The following is an 18824-nucleotide window of genomic DNA, read 5'->3' as shown; positions in this document are numbered from 1 at the left end:
ATGAGACTTGAAGGCAGCCTGAGAGGAAAGGCATCCTGCAAGACAGTACCCAGGGTGAATACTCACATTTGGCACTCACTTTCCCGTGATGCATTGCGCGGTTTTAATGTGTGGCAGTTATGTTAAATAAACCATTAAATTAACATTTAGTTCGTAGAAATTTGTATTTTCCATCATTTTAACGGTATTTATAATTTTTAGTTTAAAAGTTAGTTTGTGAAAGTAGCTTTAACGGACAACTCCCGAAGTAACCGCTGTAAACCGTTACTAAGGCAACGACGTATGACGTGACCCGCGGGAGAACAAACGTTCAGGGAGAGCACACAAACAAAACTCTGCACTGTTTTCCTCTTAAATTTAGTTTATTTGGTGATATTTTTTGAACATGGAGAGACACAACTCGGGGAGAGAAAGGCTCATAGTTCCCACTGACTTTACCTCACCAGCGGGTTCAAGTAAGTTACTTGTTTCAGCCGCATGTTTGACGTTTACACGCAACTTCAAACCAGTGTTGAGTTCAAGATGCTAACTAACGTTAGCCCACAATGTAACCTACATATAAACTAGTCTACCGTGTTCAGCTTTTGTGTTAACTAATAGTTTGGTTGTATTTAGGGAGGCTGTCGTGTTTTAACTTCCTTGAGAGGTCTGTGTGCAAAGCCTCTATCGCTACACAAAGCTACACAAGCTATATAATTATTGCACGTTATTTAGGGAATATCCAAGAAGACCTGGTACCCCCATCCCATTTCACATCGAGTGTCCAGCCCGCTGCAACACAGAGAGGTGTTCAAATCCCACGGACAACACCACCCACCTCCTGGTTAACGCCAGGTGTTACCTCGGTACCACCAAGGGATCCCAGTCCTGCCGATCCATGGCTCGCTATCACTCAGACCCAGCAGGAAATCTTGGAGCTGAGGAAGGAAAATCAGAAGCTCATGAGGTTACAAGGACATAGTACAAGAGAAAGGATGCCTGTGGAGCACCCGTCAGACCTAAGGTATCCTACAGTTTGTTTTATATGATCAGAAATTGCATTATTGTCTGTTGCTTTTGTGGCATATTGGAAAGACTGATGTCCTCACACAGATGTGCAGACAGGAGAGAGCAGTGGTCGAGATGGGAGTCAGAGTGGCGTCTCGAGGCAGAGAAGCACAAAGCTGAAGCTGAGAGGTTGAAGGGTCAGGTGGAGGCCCTCAAGGAGTCTGCAGGAAGACACAGAGAAGAGATGAGACACAGAGACAGCATCGTGAACAGGTAGAGATATGCCCATGTTATTATAATGCATTCAGTTTTACAGTTTGGTCTGACAATCTCTACATAACCAGAGATTAGTGACGAATCGTTTTGAACAAGCTTTATGTGTTTGGGTTTTTTTTGTATGACAGACAGAGCCATGAGTTGGAAGCAATGCGTGAAGAGCTATGTAAAGCTAAGACTGAACTGAGCCAAATCAGAGAGGGGCTCACTCAGAGCAGTACGCAGAAAGAGAAAATAAGCTCACAGGTAATGCTATGTACTGACAAACATTTCAACACAAGATAAACTGAGAATTATTGGCATCTTCTAACATATTTTGGCAGTCTCAGGTTTCACCAATTAGTTTCATGTCTAAAGATTCTTCAGTGTTTAACATTGTTGTTTCTTGCAGCTTGAACGACTAAAGGGAGAATCTGATGAAGAAATTGCAAAACTGAGGAGAGATGTAGAGAGGAGCAAAGAGGAGATCCAGGAGCTCGTTCTGAAGGCTGAAATGGGCAGGTTACAGGCTGAGGAGGAGGCCAAACAGCAGACACTTAGACTGTCAGAACAACTGGAAGAAATGCACAAGAAGCAGGAGGAGGAGGTGCGTGGCACAGTCTCTGCAAGGAATTTAAACTATTCTAAACCTTGTTCATACTGATTTTAGAAACTTCATCTCAGGGCCCTGCATCTAAAAACCCATGTCACCAGGCATCTGCTCTGATTATGTATCCCTGAGGAGAACACTGAGCCTGTAGGCCAGTGCTTTTCTGTGTCTGACCCTTCACTTTGAGCTTCCTCTGGAGGGAAGCAAGTGGAAGGAGAGCCTCTCAATGGGGATCAATGCGATATTACATAACTATTGGCCTTAAAATGTCTATTATTTGCCTCTCTTCACTTTCAGCTGCAACAGTTGAATGCCTCCCACTGTGCAGAGTTAAGTGCAGCCAGGAAAACAAACAACGAACTACAAGACAGACTTCAGTCAAGGACCTCAGAAGTGCTGCAGCTAAAAAGTACTCTGATGGAGGTGTCTACTGAGAGAGATGGCCTGAAAGAGCATTTAAGGTGCCACATTCACTCTAAAACTGAAGAGAGCTAAACATCTATAGCACTTTGTAGTCAGACTCACTGATTTCTTTTGGGGGGCTGTGGTTTATTTTTCAGCCAAATGGGACAAGCTTTTGAGACACAATCAGCAACACTGCACAGCCTCCGAAATTACATCGGCCAGCTCGCCCCAGAGAAAGGAGAGAAGGAACGATTAAATGACGCTGTTGAGGTAAAGGCAATATAAACAGTATTGATTGCAATCATTCTACTGTAAAGTAATTGCCTGAGAAAACAACTTAAAGTCTTGTTATTTTCTGCAGGTTAAAGAAAATACTGTGCAGCAAAGGAGTGTTTAATTTACAGATTAACATGCGTGTTATAATAATCCATTACTGTAGCTATACTTTTTATTCTAACATACATCTCGCAGAGGCTGAACAAAGAGAAAGCAGCTCTTCAGATGACCACAGAGCTTTTGACTGTCAGGCTGAACTCTGTGAATGAGATACTCACACTCCAAGAGGAGAGAATGGTGAAGAAGGTGAGTGTTTGCTCTTGACATAGTTGTGTGTGAGCAGTAGGCGACCTAGCCAAAAAAGAAAAAAAAAAGACATCATGATGATCTATTTAATCGCAATCATGACCCACAATCTAAATTGCTATTTTGCTTTTTTTTTTCTTACTTTTGAAATGCTGTGTAGTCGACAGCAGACAGCAGCAGAACAGTCTGAATTTCTCCTTTTGCATCAGTAAAACTCAATATTAAAGATACTGCATGTTTCATGATGTGATTAAAACATGAGTTTAATTTGAAGTTGTAAACCACAACGTAACATAAACATAAAATACACTCTGTTGCATTGTTTATAGTATGTTACCCAAGGAAGAGCTATGCGAGGTCATTGTTCAATCAGCATAGCCATCTAGTTCGCTTCACCACTCTAATGGTTTGATCAGATAGCGCAGATCTGTTACACCGCTGCTAACGATTGTACATGTACCACTGATAATATACAGCCACCCACTAGAAGAGCTAAAGTGTGACGGCAAGGTAAGCATGGAGGTAAAGGGAATGTTTCAAAACACTGCTAACGTGGCTCAAACGGGAAATATTTAAATTAATGATGATTCTTGAACTATTAATAATCTTATAAGGAATAAACCTGCCTCCTGGGTGAACTGTGTTTAGCTGAACAGGGTCGGCCTAGGCTGCTGTATTTCTGCATTTGTCATAATTTGTGGTACTTGGCGAGCCTATAATATTTTATGAGGTGGAATGTGGTGTAAAAGGTTTGAGAAACGCTGCGCTAGTCCATGAGTTTATGTGACGATTGGAAACTGAAGTAAGAGGACATTAAATACCGCCATCAAGGCCAAGTCACTGCTTCCCTCTGCAGACCAAGTAGCTGCCTATCATTGCGTGCTGATGGATTCAGGTGTAGTTTTGTGTCAAAAATCTGAGCAGTCTGAATTTGGATACACTTCATGGATCTTGAAGATGCGTATACAGACCACAGGATTCAAGATTGATGACTGAACAGATCCACGATGGCAGAGCCCTGCAGGAGTGATTCATTTGACTGAACACTTCACCTGAGGTGCTCTATCCAAGTCTTGTGTATATACAGTATGACTCTGCAGGGGAAACATAAAGCATTTTCTCATCTTTGAATGTATTTTTCTTACTTTAGTGTGGATTAAATGCAAACTTGCAGAAGTTGCTTTAGTCAGGTAATGATATACTTGTATCCTTTAGCTTTTTGGCACAGGTTACGTGGCGAGCAGAGACAGTTTAGTCTTTTGTGACGATGTGTCTGAGAGTAGCTGTGAGTGTGTGCATTTACAATTCATGTGTATTTTCCAATAGACCTCAACAGACCCACTTATGAAGAATGGATCCGAAGGCCTTCAAGTGCTTCAGCTCTGGAGAGAGAAAGTGTTCAAGTTGTGTGTCCAGCTTCGCTCAAAGGACATTGAACTGAGAGGAGAGAAGGACACACTTCTTTCAAAAGTATGGAAACAGTCGTCTGTCGCAGTATAATTAAACCCAATGTGTTTGAAATTGTATATAAAGTGCATGTCTGTGTTTCAGGTCAGATCCATGGAGCAGCAGCTTCAGCAGGAGCAGCACCGGGCGAGCGTGTTCCAGCACAGTCTAGATGACAGGATAGCTGAGCTGGACCTAGAGAGAGTGAAAAAGGAGGTTAGTACCAGAGCAAGTGATGTGATTTAAGTGGCTGTCTGAAAATTTGATGATGCACAATAAATTTAGGGGCGCATAGGAAAGTGATAAACACTGGTACATTTGTACGCACCGTGCAGAATGCTGACTATCTGAAAACTTTGCTAGGTTCCGGTAGTGGTTGTGGTTTTAAGAATAGCAGCTGGGCACAAAGACATCCTCAAAACTGAGTGTCACAGTAGATTTGTGTCAGATGTTTTATTATATGGATGTGTGTTTTTCCTCTCAGACACTAGAACAGGATTTGGTCCAGGCTCGCAAGGAAAATTCACAGCTGAAGTCACTGACTGAAAAAGCAGAGGCGGAGCTCAGTACCCTCACAGAAGCAGTGCAAAGGTACAAGAAGTGTTTCTGAATTCAAAAATGATTCAATAAATTAGACAAAAAAAGGAAGGACAAAGCAAGCAGATTGTTCTCGTTAAGTGTTTTCACACGTTGGCTGTGTCTCACAGGTTCAGTCTGGCGTTTGGAGGCAAGGTGGCAGACGTGGATGCAGCTCAAACGAGGCTCAACACTTTAACCCAGAGGCTAACATTCGCTAAAAGACGAGTGGAGACGATCCAAGGTGTGATTATGACGGAGATTAATGAGCTGATTGCCGTGCTTCGGTTTGAATTGTGCTGTAAAGGAAGTGTATCACATTGTTTTTGTTTTTCAGGTTTGATCATGAGGAGGGTCGCTCTGCAGAAAGTTCAGCAGGCCAGTAAACACGTAGAACAGACTGCAGACAGGTATGATGTTTCACGTTTTACTAACTAATTCATAAACGGCTGCAGTAGTTTAATAACTGTTGGTCCTAAATCTGTAACACTGTAGCTGTAATATGTGGCTCAGGTGGTAGAGCGGGTTGTCCACTAATCAGATGATCGGTTCGATCCCTGGCTCCTCCAGTCTGCATGTGTCCTTGAGCAACTGAACCCCAAATTGCTCCTGCTGCTTCATCAGTGTGAATGTGTATGAATGGTTAGCTCCCAAAAACTGATGACCAGTTGACACCTTGCATGGCCAATGCAACCAATCAGTGTATGAATGTGTGTGTGTGTGACTGGGTGAATGAGATATGTAGTGTAAAGGTGTACCAGTGTATGTTATGTGTTTCAGAAGAGAAAAGGCACTATATAAGTACATTTACCACATATCAAATATTAAATATGATAATAATATATAAATTATTCTGGAGCACTAAGTGATGTCTCAAAAGTGCTTGTTTATTCTAATTTAACGGACTCCAAATTCAAAATATTGTAATTTTTAATATCAATTAAAGGTCAGGCATCTCTTTTGCATCAGATGTTTTTTACTGGGTTTTTAAAATGCATCATTGCTGGTAAGAATTTAAGTGTTTATTCAATCCAACAAAGCTTTCGAGACTAATTATGGGAATATTCAAAGAACTGTTACAAGCTTAATGTTTGCAAACGATAAATGCATTAATGAAGCTTTGGATTATGTTTTAATATTGGGCTGGATGATGTGGTTGAAATTCATATTTAGATGTTGTCTAAACACATCTATCACAATATGACAAATATGTCAGTCTAGTCTATGGGTTATCAGTCTGTCTGTGTCGTGTTCTTTGTTATGAACTGTGTAGTTGCTTCTCAACCTCTTTACCTGATCCTCTGCTCCTTTATTTGCTCTGCCATCTTGTCTGTGTTGCCCTGCAGCATCACAAATCTCCAGACAGAGCTTAGTTTGGTGTGTGAAGAGAGAGACAAGCTCACACAGGAGCTCAAAAGAACCCCAGAGCTCATCGATAAAACTCTGGCCGATCTCAAAGAACAGTGTGAGCACCCTCACAACACCTTACCATAACACATAATCTGTTTATTTGCTGAATCCATGTTTTGTTGACGTATACCTCTCAGTTTACCTTTCTGTACATCCCCCACAGACGAGAGCACACTGAGGCAGCAGCAGCAGCAGCTGGAGCAGAGCTGGGTGGAGGTCCGACAGGCGGTGGCTGGCAGAGAGGAGGCCGAGCAGAGTCTGCAGCAGATCCAGGCCCAGCTGGAGGAGAGCAGAGTCAACCTGGAGAAACTCCGCTCTGAGCTGCTCAGCCAGCAGGAGCACAGCGAGCGCGGTGAGGCGGTAGCTGCGGCATGACTGTTTTTCAACCTTGACTTATCCAGGGAAAGCAGACTGAGCACTCCTGCTCTTTTTCTCTGAAATGCCCTTCGTCACAGTCTCCACATATTCACACCTGGCCACTCCTGTCTGCTCGGTAGCTTCACTGGAGCAGTTGGGGATTAAGTGCTCAAGAGCACCTTGACTGTAGTTGTTCAGGGAGACTTTCCCATATATATATATTTTTTCCAGTTGGTTCAAGGATTCAACCTGGAAACACTTTGGAAACATCTCAGCTTTAAACTTGGATTATAGGATAGAGTTTTCAAGTCTGTCCTAAAACACTAGTGAGGTGCCCATGTTTTACTAGCTGTAATCATTCTTCCTCCTCATTAAAACATCCGCTCATAATGCAGTTTCAAGTGGATTAAGTGGATATCTTCCAAAGTTGCAGTATTATTAGGGTAAAATCCACTCTTTGTGCTCATGGACAGTGTTTCCGAGTTGAGCTGCAGTAGAAACAGGATGAATAATTAAAAATCTGTCGTAGTGTTTGTATTTTACCTGACTATTGTTTTTAGACAAATGGTAAATCTTTCTGTTGACTAATTCTTTGGCCACTTGGGGGCAGAAACAAGTTGTAAACACACCATGTTGTCATCTTTTTAAGTTGATACAACAAACTTTTTAGCAAGCAATTACCTTTTTACACATCCAGCAGCTGCGGCGCAACATTAGCATTCATTTGTGGTTGAGTTTGTATTCACTCTCCTCTTAGCCCTTAGCTTCTGCTTTCCACCTGCGGGAACTATCGGGCTCTTTAACTGCCTCTTTAGTTACAGTTGACCACAACTGGAAATTTGTGGGCTGAAAAACAAACAAACAATGATGTTCAAGTTGCTACAGGGCTCTGCAGAGCTGAGGGACGCTGATGTAATATAAAAGCATTGATTATAGGCGCTTTCACGATGCAGACATCAGATCCAAACTGTTTGATTAAATTTCCTTTAAATGCTCGTACATTGTTTTATTGTATATTCCTCTGCCTGTTTGCCACAAGCTATAATTTAAAAACTAAGCAGAAGTGCTTTTTTTCTGACTGCCAGCTGTGGTTGCATCATAATTGAGAAATCTCAGTTTGATTGAATCAGGTCCTTGTTTGTGAGGGTCTTGCTGTGTATGAAAATGCAGACAGATGCAATAAAAAAGTGTCCCTTGAGGCACAAATACAGCATTAGATTGTGTCTCTCATAGTGTGACACCCTGTGTTGAAGAATGGTGTACTTGTTGTTCCCCTTCAGCTCTGCAGGAGAGAGTGTCTGAGATCAAGGACAGCTGTGCTGAGAAGCTGAGAGAGATGGAGTTTCAAGTCAATACTGCCAAGAGAGAGCACACCAAAGCAGGTAGTAGGATTAGCACCATGCTAACCTCAGCTCACAGCAGCTTATCATAGGAGGCTGAAGTCATATCTGTAATGCAGACTGCGATCTAATATGATTGGATTGTTTACACAGTATATAGCAGCGTCTCCCTGTGGCTTTTGATCTGTCTGTTTTGTCTCTTGCAGTTATGACTTTGCGGCTGTTTGAGAAAGAGGCAGCAAGGAAACAGGATGAGATGAAAGAAACTCAACATTTGGGGAGCGAACACAGAAAAAGTGAAGTCCAGAATAAACAACTGAAGGAGACTGAGAAAGACAAAAACCTACTGCTGGTAAGACAGTGAAAAATGTTGTTTATGTCTTCATTTCGTTTGATGGCCTTCGATGACCCGAATCTGTTCCAGGTCACTGTTGCAGAGAGAGGGCTGACAAGTGCTCACACAGGAGGACTACAGAACTCTGCTGCTCCCAGGGAACATCCTGCAAAACCTTCAGAGACGAGTCGCCATGTGGGAGCGAAAACACAACTACCTGCAGGCGGTAAGTAGTGTCTTAACACATCATGCGTCACGCTGTTTTTTTTAAAGTCCTAACATTTACACAGACATGACTGATGTGACCAATGGCCTGTCTGTATCCGTCAGAGAGACTGCTGTCTGTTTTGGAGGAGCTCCACTCTCTCAGTGCTGCTGTGGTAAACAGCTCTGAGGACTCTGCGGAGGAGGATGGACAGGGTGACAGCGTGGGACCGTCCACAGGCGGTCCTCACAGCTGATACCTGACGACGATGATTCACTGGAGCCCCTGAACACACCTTTAATTTGTACAAAAGGTGGGCAGTGTTGGTGCGTTAAGAGCCAAAGAAAATTCAGTCAGTCATGCTACAGTAGTGGGTGTATGAGAAGAAGAAGAAGAAGAATCTGTGCTTAAATTTAAATTCTTTCAAATTCTTCGTCTCTGTCAGTCTCCAGGATGCGCTGTACTAATATTTGTAAAATCTGCACAAGCACTCCGTAAACCGAAGTGGAATAAAAGGTTTAAATATTTACGTGAATGTGTAGAGTTTCAGAATAATCTAGTTTTTCATTCTCTTGCTTGAACTAAATCATCACACCAAGCCTTTTACTTATTTTAGGGTAATTGACCCCGAATAGTTTGAACTGTGCCCATTGAACCAATGATCACAATCACACTTTGGCAACAGATGTGTGAAGACAAGTCCAAAATAGAGACTATATTTTTATGTGGGATAAAACAATAGAATTTACACTCATGTAAAACAGCTGAACAGATGGTAAAGACTTCAGCAAATGCAAATATGTGAGCTTTTTATCAGATGGCAAAGAGAGACCCACCAGATGAAAATACTGCTGGCACTAGAAGAGAAGTCTGTTGTGTTGACTTTGATCCTACAAGGTTATGTGATCGTCCAAGAATTTCTTTGTTCTGCAGAAATGTGTGTCTTCATTTTCAGTGCAACCAAATAAATAAAAGTATTTTTATATTGCACTTCTGTGGCAGTATTTTGGGAAATATTGATGATGTGGGGACATCCAAACCCATAAAAAGAAGAGAAACTAACATCTGTTAGCAGAGTTTGTAAAAAAAAAAGTGTTTTAAACTACACAGGAGTTTACAGTTAGCTTCAAATGTTTATTTTGTTATGATAAAGAAGGTTTTATCGCTGATGCGCTTCATATTACTTCGGCACAACTGGGAAGACCTACATGATTTTGTATTGAAAAAAATCCATATTTCCTATTTGAAGTTCCTTTATAGAGGTCAATTTTAAAATGACGTCGCAATCATAGAAGGGATGATGATAAACATCACGATGAGCCAGATAATTGTGCCATTTGTCATGTTGCCATGAGTGCTAATACATTTTGCAGTAGTTGGAGGTTTGAGGCCTCTAGCTAAAAGCATCTCACGGGGAACTGAGGGAGAGAAGAATGAAAATTCTAATAAAGTCTAGACCCTCCCTACTCTATTTTCGAAGAGCATCAGAAATAATTTGCAGGGACACACTCAGAGCTGGAGAGGTGATTCATCATGGCAAGCCGAGGATGAATGCATCAAATACATTTTTAAAAAAGAATATTATTAGCCTCCTCGTATTTGGTGTATTAGAGTTTGCAAAAGGCAAGAAAACATTTTAATTCAGCAGTCAAAAGTTTGGACACACCTTCTCATTCAGTGGTTTTGATTTATTCTTATTCTCTACATTGTAGATTAACAGTAAGACATACAAAACTATGTAGGAACACATTTGATTACGTTGTAGAGGTGCTGAGCACTTGTTTTCCTTCACTCTGCAGCCCAACTCATTCAAAATCATCTCAAGTCGAGTGATTGTGGAGGTCAGGTCATCCGATGCAGCACTCCATCACTCTCATTCTCCTCCTCCTCTTACATAGCCTGGAGGTGTGTTTGAGGTCATTGTCCTGTTGAAGTTTAAACCAGAGGAGATGGCATGACGATGAAGAATGCTACGCTAGCCATGCTGGCCTCTAATTATGAATAAATTGCCAACAGAGTCACCAGCAGAGCACCATCACATCATCACACCTCGTCCTCAATGCTTCACAGTGGGAACCACACATGTAGACACCATTCGTTCACCTCACAACGACATTTGTTCTTTTCTTCTTCTTGTCAGTCTCCATCAGTCGTTTCTTTGCAGACGTCCGGCCATAAAGGCCTGATTCATGCAGTCTCCTCTGAGCAGTTGATGTAGAGATGTGTCACTACTTGAACTCTGTGAAGCATTTCTGTGGGCTCTAATCGGTAGTGCTGTTAATTTGTGATTCATGGGGCTGGTAACTGTAATGAACGTATCCTCTGCAGCAGAGGTAACTCTTGGTCTTCCTTTCCTGGGGCGGTCCTCATGAGAGCCAGTTTCATCTCAGTGTTTGATGGTTTTTGCAACTACACACGAGGATACATTTAAAGTTCTTGAAATTTTCTGGACTGACTGACCTTCATGTCTTAAAGCAATGATGGACTGTCTTTTCTCTTTACTAAGTTGAGTTACTCAGTTTACTTTATGGTAACACTACTTCTGAACAACACAACTGATGGTCTCAAACAGAAGAAATTCCACTAATTACCTTTAGACAAGGCACACCGGTTAATTGAAAAGCTTTCCAGGTAACGACCTCTTGGCACTCATTGAGATGATACTACGAGTTACAAAGCTTCTTTCAAAACTTTTGAGGATCTAAAATCTAAAACATTTAGAAAATAAAGGACATTAAATGAGAAGGTGTGTCCAAGTCTTTGACTGGTAATGCATATTGCATTGTATATTAAACCTCTGATCCAAAAATCTTGAATGTTAAAAACATAAACACATCATGAGAAATGTGCCACCAAATGTGATATTCCATCTTTGATCATTTGTTTTTTTTGCGATGTACTTACACCTGGTGTGTTAACATCATACACTTATGACAGATGCAGTGTCATCTGAATATCACAGTAATATTAAGGATTGTGAGTCATGACAGCAAATGTAGATCTAATGCAAATCATGTGTCCTCCTGTGCAGTTTAAAGCCAGCAGAGGGCGATGTTGTCAAAGCTGAGAGCAGTACAAACCTGCAACAGTGTTCTTTGGGGGTTTGTGAAGTTTCTTATTGAAGAACAGTATGATTCCTTTGAGTGAAGGTGGATGCGTGCACATGTAGTGAAAATAAATCTGTCTAATAGCCGAAGACAAAAAAAACATTTAATGCTGTACTGGGTTTTTGCACGACAAGATTCAGGTGGAAAAACTCGATACATTTTACAACATACAGCCTGAATAATTCTACGTCTCCATTGCCTCGGCAGTGTGCAGAGAATTGCTCAGCAGCAAGACAACACCGTGGTTAACTGATGAATAATTTAGTAGAGCATTGCAATCCAAAACGCGAGATGCAAAATAAATGAGGTAATAAAAACAAATCAATAAGCTCCTGACAGAATTTTATGAACTATTCAAAATTAATGACATGTAAAATTACCCGTTCAAACAAATAAGTGTGTGCTAACCAGCTCTGGTTTTCTAACATATCTGAACATGAAGTCACTAAAATGTATTGAACTACCTTTGCTGTAATATTATCACTGACCTTAGACCAGTTCTGGGACACTGGCTTCATTGATAGATTGCAAAATGCTCTGCTCCGTGAGGCTGATACTCTGCTGTCTGAGTGCAGCATGTCAAATCTGAACATCTGGGGTCTTCGATCCTGCCTGTCGTCAAGAGTTTGCATCAAGACTCAGTCCCATACCTGAAGAACTTTGTCCTTTTGCTCAGTGATATCGGTTTGTTTTCAAGAAATGATGAAAGGCCTTAATATTGCTAAGACTTTTTTGGAATCAAATATTTATGAAACAAGAAAACGTTGCTGTGTTTGTTGTTCACCACAGAGAAATGTCTGCCAGAAGTCAGGTGCTCTTTGCAGAGCCTCTCCATCCAGATGACCAGCTTCGTACCTCTAGGTTTTTCTTTGCTGTTAGGTTTTCGATCTGCTCTTCACTCAGCAGTTCATGCTTTTTGCATTACTAACTGTCCGTACCTGAAGTCACACTTCTCATGTCTGTAGTGTTGTGAAAACTTAATCCTGTGCCTGTGAATCGTTCTGTCACACTTTGCCAAAAGTCCCCGAAGTCGAGTCCTCTTGGGGCCAGTCCTCATTCAAGTTTGCTACAGCCAGTGACTGGAATGTGCTACAAAGATCCCTAAAACTGGTCAGTTTTTTTTATCACTGTGCCTGTACATAGACCACAAAGACCACCACATCCTCGGATGAAGATAACATTTTATATTCAAACAAACATGTCTAGCACAGCGTCTTGGCTGGCGTGACCTCGTCCACATCTTTGCAAAGTTGAAGTGATGCGTGAAGTTAATGTGATCCACTAAGGCAGGGGGGTGTCGCCCACCAGTGCCGCATGCTGCATCAGAGCCTGGTGGATGGTTGTGCACTGCTGTGTCAGGTCATACTACATGGAAGAGCTGCAGCCAACAGAGGAGCGGTGTAAGGAAAGGCAGCCAAGTAAACCTATTTATAGATACAGGCAATGTGGGGCATTGTTTGGGGTAAAACTTTAATTTAGCCTGGAGGACACCACCAATGGTGGTTTTCTGAAGTGTTTCCAAACCCATGTAACAATATCCTTTATACAATCATGTCTGTTTTTAATGCAGTGCTACCTGAGGGATCGAAGGTCACGGACATTCAATGTTCGTTTTAGGCACGTCTCTTGCATGCAGAGATTTTTCTGGATTCTTCTAATCTTTTATGATATTATGGATTGTAGATGGTGAAATCCATGAATTTATTCAAGCTGTGTATAGAGAACGCTGAGAATATAAAGAATGGACATCATTTGCGTGATATCGCTCATGGGTTTCTGAAGAGTCATTGTGAAGCTCAGAGTGTGGTGGTTCTGGCTGTCACCATATTGGTAGTCCTGCCTCTGCCGTTACCTTTGCTTGTGATTGAGGACGCCCCTTTTACACCCAATCATGATACTATCGCCTCTCATCAATGAATGAATAATCAGGTGTAATAAACAGGTATTTCTTTAGTCTTTTGTTGATCCTGTAACAACTTTATTGTGACGTGATGCTGCCTCAAATTCAGAATGAGTGTATGTTTTCCAAAAATAACTAAATCTAAATCTTGTATTTGGGCTGTGTTCAATTGTATATACTGTGAGTAGAAAGGCATCACAAATCATCACATTCTGTTACGTTGTACAGAGCCTCTAAACTTTTGAGTTTCCACCCACATTTAAATTTATTTTCACATTTCAGATCAATAAAAACAAAAAGAGCTTGAAGCCACAGCCTCTTTCACATGAATCACTGGAGCATGATATTCGACATATGGTTTCTTTTTCGAAACAGCAACAGTAAACACGTCGTCATCCATGCATGATGAGGTCTCCACCTGTGCCAATCAGTCACCTTGTTTGGAGCTGTAATTGCACTTTCCCTTTGGGATAATCAGTGTGATTTGGGATGCAGCAGTTGAAATGTTGGCGCTGTTTACTAGATGCATGAATGAATGAGCAAATGTTGTAAAGGAGACTTCTCACCTTTTTATTACCTCACTGTGACAAAATAAAAAAGCTCTCGGCTCTAAGATCTAAAAATAACAGAGAGGTAAGCTGAGGTGGACTCACTTCATTAGAGTCATGATTACTGACACTTTTGCTGGGGTGGAATCACTTTCCTTGAAACTGTGATTGGTGACTCATTGGGAAGGAGAAGCATAGTTATATGCACGTCCCTGTAGGTGCAAACTAAGCTAATCAACATATGTCAAGAGCGACGCACACGACCTTCAATCCACAAGTGTTCTTAAATAATTAACTGCCAAAGTCTAAATCCAGGTGTCAGTATTTTGGGAAATGATCCAGCCTGAGGATCTGCTAAAAATATGGATTGAGCCGGTATGCAGGTCATTACTCAATATAGTATAAATTGACTTACGTAGTCAACAAAAGTTAAAATTATTTGACATGCCCCCCCCTTTTTTTTTTACTAATGCTTCAGTTTTTAAATGAACTATAAGATCATTCATGTGCTTATTCAGATATCAGAAACCTCTTAAAATATTGCAGCCCGCCTGTTTTAAAATACCTTATATAAGTAAAATAGTGTGAATGCCACAGTCTAAATGTTATTTGTGTCTGTGTCTGTTGCAGCCAGTATTAAGTATAAAGAATGGACAACGTGTGAGGCTGATCTAAAATTAGGAAAAGATGTGGATTGTTGGTCAACCTGAGACAGATTAAATGATGCCTGGGTACTCAAATAAAGCCACCTGTAACAGCACCTTCCTGAGACCAAAGAGACGAAAACCTTTTTGTACCAGGCTGTAAACATGTTTATTTCTGCTGTGAAGTTGGACATTTTAACATGGGGGCTTATGGAGACTGACTCGTTCTGTAGCCAGCCTGAAGTGGATGTTTGAGGAACTTCAGTTTTTGGCACTTCTGCATTGGTTTCACTTCACAGCCATAGAGGTTCCTGTTTGTTTGCAACCAGCTTCATATTTTGCCTCTAATTCATCAGGCAGATGCCTCCTATTCATCTCAGTTTAATGTGATTATCCATATATTGAAAACAGCATCTCATATGCATTAAAAAAAAAACCAAACAAACACCATAGCCGCCTGTTTCTTTGTGTTTGTGTCATTGTGAAATGTTGGCAGTAAACAACGCATTCAAAAAGTGCTTTGCTGTTGGATGAGATTGCAAGCAATTAGGACTGGGATCAGCTTCTGCTGGGATCACTTGCATAAGCAGAAAAAAAACTGTGGCACTTTTGGAGCCATATGCACAATTATAATTAAGTATTTGACATATTTGACTGAAACGTTATCACATGGGAAAGAGCGTGCGTGGATGAAAGTTTACTCCACAGATTTAGATGTGAACTATGGTGAATATTAATGGAAAGTCAGCCAAAGGGCAGAAAGTCTAATGTTAGTTTTGTCCTCTTTAAAACATCTGTTGCTGAGATCTCATCGGGCAAACAGAGAGACAAGGAATGAAAGAAAACAGAACATCGATAATTAAAATTGCTGTGCTAATTTGTTTTGTTCTGTAAGCGCTTTGCCTGTGGGACATTCAGTAAAAGACGTGGGAATGTTTAATCAAATTCCCATTAATATTCATCTGTGCTGCTGCACCTTAGCTCCCTCTGGTTAGTAACATGCTGTTCAATAAGACTTCCTAATTACCAGATTTTTAGACCTTTATTTCATCATTTTCTGCATTTGCGAACAATCTGCTCCATCAGTTGCTGCACTTTCTACTGAAGACGTGTGACAATTTAATTACATGTTTAGTAATGGACAAGTGGACTTTCCCCCCCAGTGAAATAGACTCTTTTCAATTATGTATTCTCAGTTTGTCATCATGTCAAGAAGGAAAGAAATGGCAGGAATGTGAAGCAATTCTGCTGCCTGCAAACAATAAATACCTCTCAGCTTTTGACTTAAAGAAATGAGCCTAATGATCACAGTGATTCATTCCTCTACATTAAAACAGCAGATATGCTGATGCCCGAGCTGGTGTTAGGACATAAACAAACCCTCTACGTGACAATCATCTTGATGAGATAAGAGGCTCATCACCTACAATACAATGCAATAAGTAATATTTAACTGTTTCTTTGAGTGATTTTTTGCTGTTGCAATCGGGCTGACTGGAACTAAGTTGCATTTGCAGTTGCACTGTATTTCCTATTGTTTTTTTATTGTGCTCAACACATTTATTTATCAAATTATCTATACTCTTCCACATTTTAGCTCCTTCATATAATTTATTTGTAACTACAGTTTGTTTCTGTTTTTCTATGAGAAGCTATGCCGAACATTTTTTATATAACAAACAGGAGTTTTAAGATGTTTTGTGTTTGAATTGAACTGTCATATATAAAGATGCAGTAGGATCTTTTAGCACATACATTTGTAGTGTCAGTATATGTATTCGTTGCTATGCCAACAGTTTGTTGCAGCTTTAATTGTAACAACCCAAGTTTTCTAGATACTCACCCAATAGTTAATTCCATTTTGTTGATCACACAGATTAAATAAACATTTTTTTTAAACTGAATATTCAGCAAAATGTATATATTTGCTGCATCCAGCTTTTAAAATATGATGATGTGATATATTTCTTTGTCATACATGATAGTATACTGAAATACATTTTAAGTTTTGGACTGTTGGTTGAACAAAACAAAACTTTTGAAAAAAAAAATCACCTTCTTCTTAAGTCATATTTAGAGAAAATAATAGTTAGATGCATCCCTGGTTATCAATATCCCAAGTAAATGGCCAAACATGTCCAACACTAAGTATCTGATCTGATGGGGACGTCCAATGAACCCACGTCCTGGCAAAGATGGAGTAAATACTGGTTCTTAGTACTGCCACTGCTTCCCAGTTAATCAAAGCATTCCAGCATTTTGTGAAGCTGAAATTCAAAATGAATAATAATATAATAATACATTTTATTATAGACACTTATAGAAAAGGTCCATAGCACATAGGATAAAAGCAATGTGTGTAAAAGCAGTAAATACATAACAACACATATCACTCCATACACAAAGGCTCTCCGACCTGTGGCTCTTTGCTACATGCCGTGCCTCTCTATCTCTCGCCACCTTCCTGTCACTCTTCAGCTGTGTCTGTCAAATTAAGCTCAAAATGATTTAAAAAAAAACTGACTGAGCTCAGCCTGGGAATGATCAATGCCACAATGATGCCATTTTGTGAAACAGATAAATGTTTTGTAATAATGCAGAGCAGGTTGGCACACTGACGTTTACAAACATTTGGCTGAAACTACACCATCCTGGGAGTTTAAGAATCATTCTCGTACCATAGTTATCAGCCACGTTGAGCCTCTGCGTGTTGTTTTTACTGTAGAAACGCCACAGGTGAGCAGTATAACGCGGAACAAAGCTCTAAAAAAAAAAAAAAAAACACTTTTACAGTTTCTGAACACACAATGAATTTCTTGAAGAAATTTTTGTCAGCCATCTGCACAACATCCAAAGTGAGGTGATAATTAGCTGCTTTCAGCAGCTTTATTGAAAAGTAACAGCTGGTTACGCAGTTAAGAGTCTGTGTCATCTTTGTGCATTTGAAGTTTAGGATCACGCTCCAATATTTGTTGCAGATCAAACTTAGTGAAGCTGGATGGGAAATGACTGTGATCAGCTACAGTATCTCGGCTTTTCAGTGGAGGTCGTATCGGAGCTTCAGCTGGGTTATAAGGATTTTCTCATTCTTGCTCATGCCTTTGTCACATCCTGTTTAGTTTATTGTGATGCACTTTCTACTTGCGTAGCACAGTCATCCTTAAATCATTTTCAGTTTGTTTGAAATTCTGCCGCCAGGCTCCGAGCAAAGTCTCCCCTGACTTTGACTCGTATTAGTCCATTTAAAAAACCTTTGAACCCCTAATCACATTTGAAATCCTGTTAGTTATTTTTGAATCATTCCTGTATTCTTCTCTATTCAGTATATATAGATACAGACTAAGCTAAGCTGTAACACCAAAGAATGCAGCAGTGTTAAACACTTTATGATATATGATACACATCATTTACTATTTAACCACTATATCACTGAGCAGCAGTGCACACAGCTTGGTAATTATCTACACAGTAGATTTACCAGGTGGCACATACACACTTTGGTTTCTTCATTAGGCCCATAAACGCTGTTATCAATGCTATGTGTCCAGTGTTCAGTAAATTATGCTGCCTGTGCGAATACTTTCAAGACTGGGCCAAAATTGTATTCACTAAATCAACGATTTGCTGCAGGATTAAAACGCAGTGTGTTTCCCAAGAAGCGTCTTTTGTTTCCTCTAGCTTCACATTAGAGTTAAATGTTCCACCAACATATTAGATGGGTTTCCGTGAAACAGGATGAAGATAAGTGCCATTAGTGTGTGAATGGGCGATTGAGATACGGAAGTGTAAAAGTGCCTTGAGTGGTCGGAAGACTAGAAAGATGCTAGAGTCTGTTTACCGATTCTTAAAGCACTGCTGTGTTACTGCAGCTCAAGTGGCAACCTCCATGGCTGTGAAGTGAAGCCAATGCAGAAGTGCCAAAAACTGCAGTTCCTCAAACGTCCACTTGAAGCTGGCTACAGAATGAGTCAGTCTCCATAAGCCCCCATGTTAAAATGTCTTCACAGCAGAAATTAACATGTTTACAGCCTGGTACAAAAAACAGTTTTGATCTCTATAGCTAATTTCCCTGTTCATGACAACTGTACTGAGGGCGAATTTTATAGAACTCACCTGTT

The 18824-nt window shown here is 40.5% G+C and overlaps 1 protein-coding gene across 1 annotated transcript; it reads left to right on the top strand.

Annotated features, from left to right (window-relative positions):
- The first annotated feature begins 251 nt into the window (after positions 1 to 251).
- Positions 252 to 9315, top strand: cchcr1 (coiled-coil alpha-helical rod protein 1). The gene is made up of 19 exons (XM_010731802.3): positions 252 to 455; positions 715 to 1003; positions 1093 to 1260; positions 1392 to 1509; positions 1655 to 1849; positions 2150 to 2313; positions 2413 to 2527; positions 2729 to 2839; positions 4166 to 4309; positions 4391 to 4501; positions 4770 to 4876; positions 4993 to 5105; positions 5199 to 5271; positions 6208 to 6326; positions 6435 to 6623; positions 7909 to 8010; positions 8175 to 8320; positions 8393 to 8528; positions 8633 to 9315. The coding sequence occupies exons 1-19, from the start codon at positions 386 to 388 to the stop codon at positions 8761 to 8763; spliced, it is 2601 nt and encodes an 866-aa protein (XP_010730104.3). The 5' UTR covers positions 252 to 385; the 3' UTR covers positions 8764 to 9315.
- The last annotated feature ends 9509 nt before the right edge of the window (positions 9316 to 18824 follow it).

The sequence above is a fragment of the Larimichthys crocea genome, chromosome XXII (genome assembly GCF_000972845.2).
Source record: "Larimichthys crocea isolate SSNF chromosome XXII, L_crocea_2.0, whole genome shotgun sequence".
NCBI classification, from domain to species: domain Eukaryota; kingdom Metazoa; phylum Chordata; class Actinopteri; family Sciaenidae; genus Larimichthys; species Larimichthys crocea.
This window is presented reverse-complemented; position numbering and strand designations above follow the sequence as displayed.